The sequence below is a fragment of the Mus caroli genome, chromosome 2, assembly GCF_900094665.2.
Source record: "Mus caroli chromosome 2, CAROLI_EIJ_v1.1, whole genome shotgun sequence".
In the NCBI taxonomy this organism is placed as follows: Eukaryota; Metazoa; Chordata; class Mammalia; order Rodentia; family Muridae; genus Mus; species Mus caroli.
Window position 1 is genome coordinate 170,208,546 of NC_034571.1, and position 1,856 is coordinate 170,210,401.

Consider the following 1,856-nt stretch of genomic DNA (forward strand, 5'->3'; position numbering starts at 1 on the left):
CATCTGTAATGAGATCTAACTCCCTCTTCTGGAGTGTCTGAAGACAGCAACAGTGTACTTACATATAATAAATAAATAACAATCTTAAAAAAAAAAGTTAGAAGCCTGTGAAAGTGNCACACATAATTCTAACACCTGGGAAACAGAAGTGCAAGATTCTGCCTCAAAAAAAAGTAATTAAAAGGACAGACTGCACAGGCCTTCAAACCTAACACTGGGGTCTGAGTTTGAGGCTAGCCCTGTCCCTACCCTTCCAAAAAAAAAAGTTAGAAATAAAGACAGGAATACATCATTTCTAGGCAGTGCAGCCAAGGCACTTGATTCTGGTTCTAAAACATGGATGTTAAGGTGTGTGTGTGTTCAGAGTCAAGGGGACATATAAACAAGCTCCAGCAGCAGAAAGCAGGAGAGATATGATGGAGAACTACTAGGGTTGGATGACGTCAAGTGGCTNAGGAAGAAAGGTAAGAGAGAAAGTTACTTGAGCTTTTAATTCCACAACTTGCAGATATCCTAAGAATTTGAGGCCAGCTTTATCCCTGGCCAGCCATGGTTACAGTAAGACCTTGTCTCCAAAAATAAAAGATAAAATAAAAATGTTACACTGCACATCAGATATCCCTGAAAATGGTATGAAAAATTTCAAGCTTAGATCAGTGGGCATGTGATTTTTGCAGGGAAGTGTAAGCTAATCTAATAAAATTGGGAGGAGAGGGGTTATAAAAATCTCTGATAACTCCAGTTCTGGCAGTGAGGATGTACACTTCTGTAAATGCTATTTGGTAATTTCACATCACTGTGAAATGAAGGTGAGGGTCTATCTGGGAAAAGAATTCCCAACATCTAGTCAGGGGTACACAGACCTGATTCTTAGGATCCTTAAGGTTGAACATGATGCTGCGATATTTGCTCTTATAGCGATTATCAGTAACCTGGAACAAGTTAAACATCTCCTTCTCAATGTGGAGGGCAATTTTTCCTACTTCATTTTCTGTCATTATTAAGTCATCGCTGTCATTGACTCTGAATGGAATGAAAAGAGGGATTACATAAACCAGGGGGCACTTGCCTAGTGGGAAAATTCCAGAATACGATCATCAATGCTACATCTGGGAGATATGACATATACAATGGCCCACCTTTTCCACAAAATCTCTTTCAAGGAGCGCCTTATATTTTGTCGTATTTGTGAATTGGGCTGTGATGGAGCTGGGCTCACAGGACCAAGGCGTCCTGGGGCTGGAGAAGCAGCAGGAACATTGGCAGACATTGGCTTCCTGGTAACTCCCACCACAGCAGCAGAGCCAGGCAACTTTTTGGAAGCAGCTGTCATAGGTGTTGGTCCTGCCTGCCTGGCAGAAGTGCCTGACAGGGTGGCTGAGGGCCATGGCCTCTTGGGGATGGTACCCTTGAAGCCTGAAGGCAGCTTCTTAATGGCTGGTTTGGCTCCTGCCATATTAGGGTAAGGAGGAAGCTTCTTTGGAACAAGATTTCTAGGTGAAGTCTGTCTGCCCACCAAAGAGGCTGAAGGAAGTGCTTTCTTCGGGATGGTAACTGCTGCCATTGTCCTGTCCTCCACCCTCCTGTCATCCTTCATGGCTGGAAAGCAGAATGCACACACTGAGAGATGCGAGGGACACATACAGGACAGCACGCTGACATTATACCATTTCCACCCTGGAAATAGCNNGTACAACCAAGGAATTAGGTACATTTGCAGGTTTTAAAATCTCGAAACGCAGAGAGGTTGCTCCACAGTATTTTATGGTTGTAATTACTCCTTATTTTAAAAATAAAAACACTTCATGTATTACATTAAAACCTTTTACTTCAAACAAGCCTATTATCAAAAGCTC

The 1,856-nt window shown here is 42.6% G+C and overlaps 1 protein-coding gene across 1 annotated transcript in view; it reads right to left on the minus strand.

Moving 5' to 3' along the window:
* Nucleotides 1-1,856, minus strand: part of Dido1 (death inducer-obliterator 1) — a 45,518-nt gene that overhangs the window by 15,921 nt on the left and 27,741 nt on the right. The window contains exons 7-9 of the mRNA XM_029468669.1: nucleotides 1,140-1,599; nucleotides 793-1,023; nucleotides 385-451 (exon numbers count right to left, since the gene is read on the minus strand). Coding sequence (XP_029324529.1) covers nucleotides 385-451; nucleotides 793-1,023; nucleotides 1,140-1,599 — 758 coding nt within the window. The remainder of the gene's footprint in view (nucleotides 1-384; nucleotides 452-792; nucleotides 1,024-1,139; nucleotides 1,600-1,856) is intronic.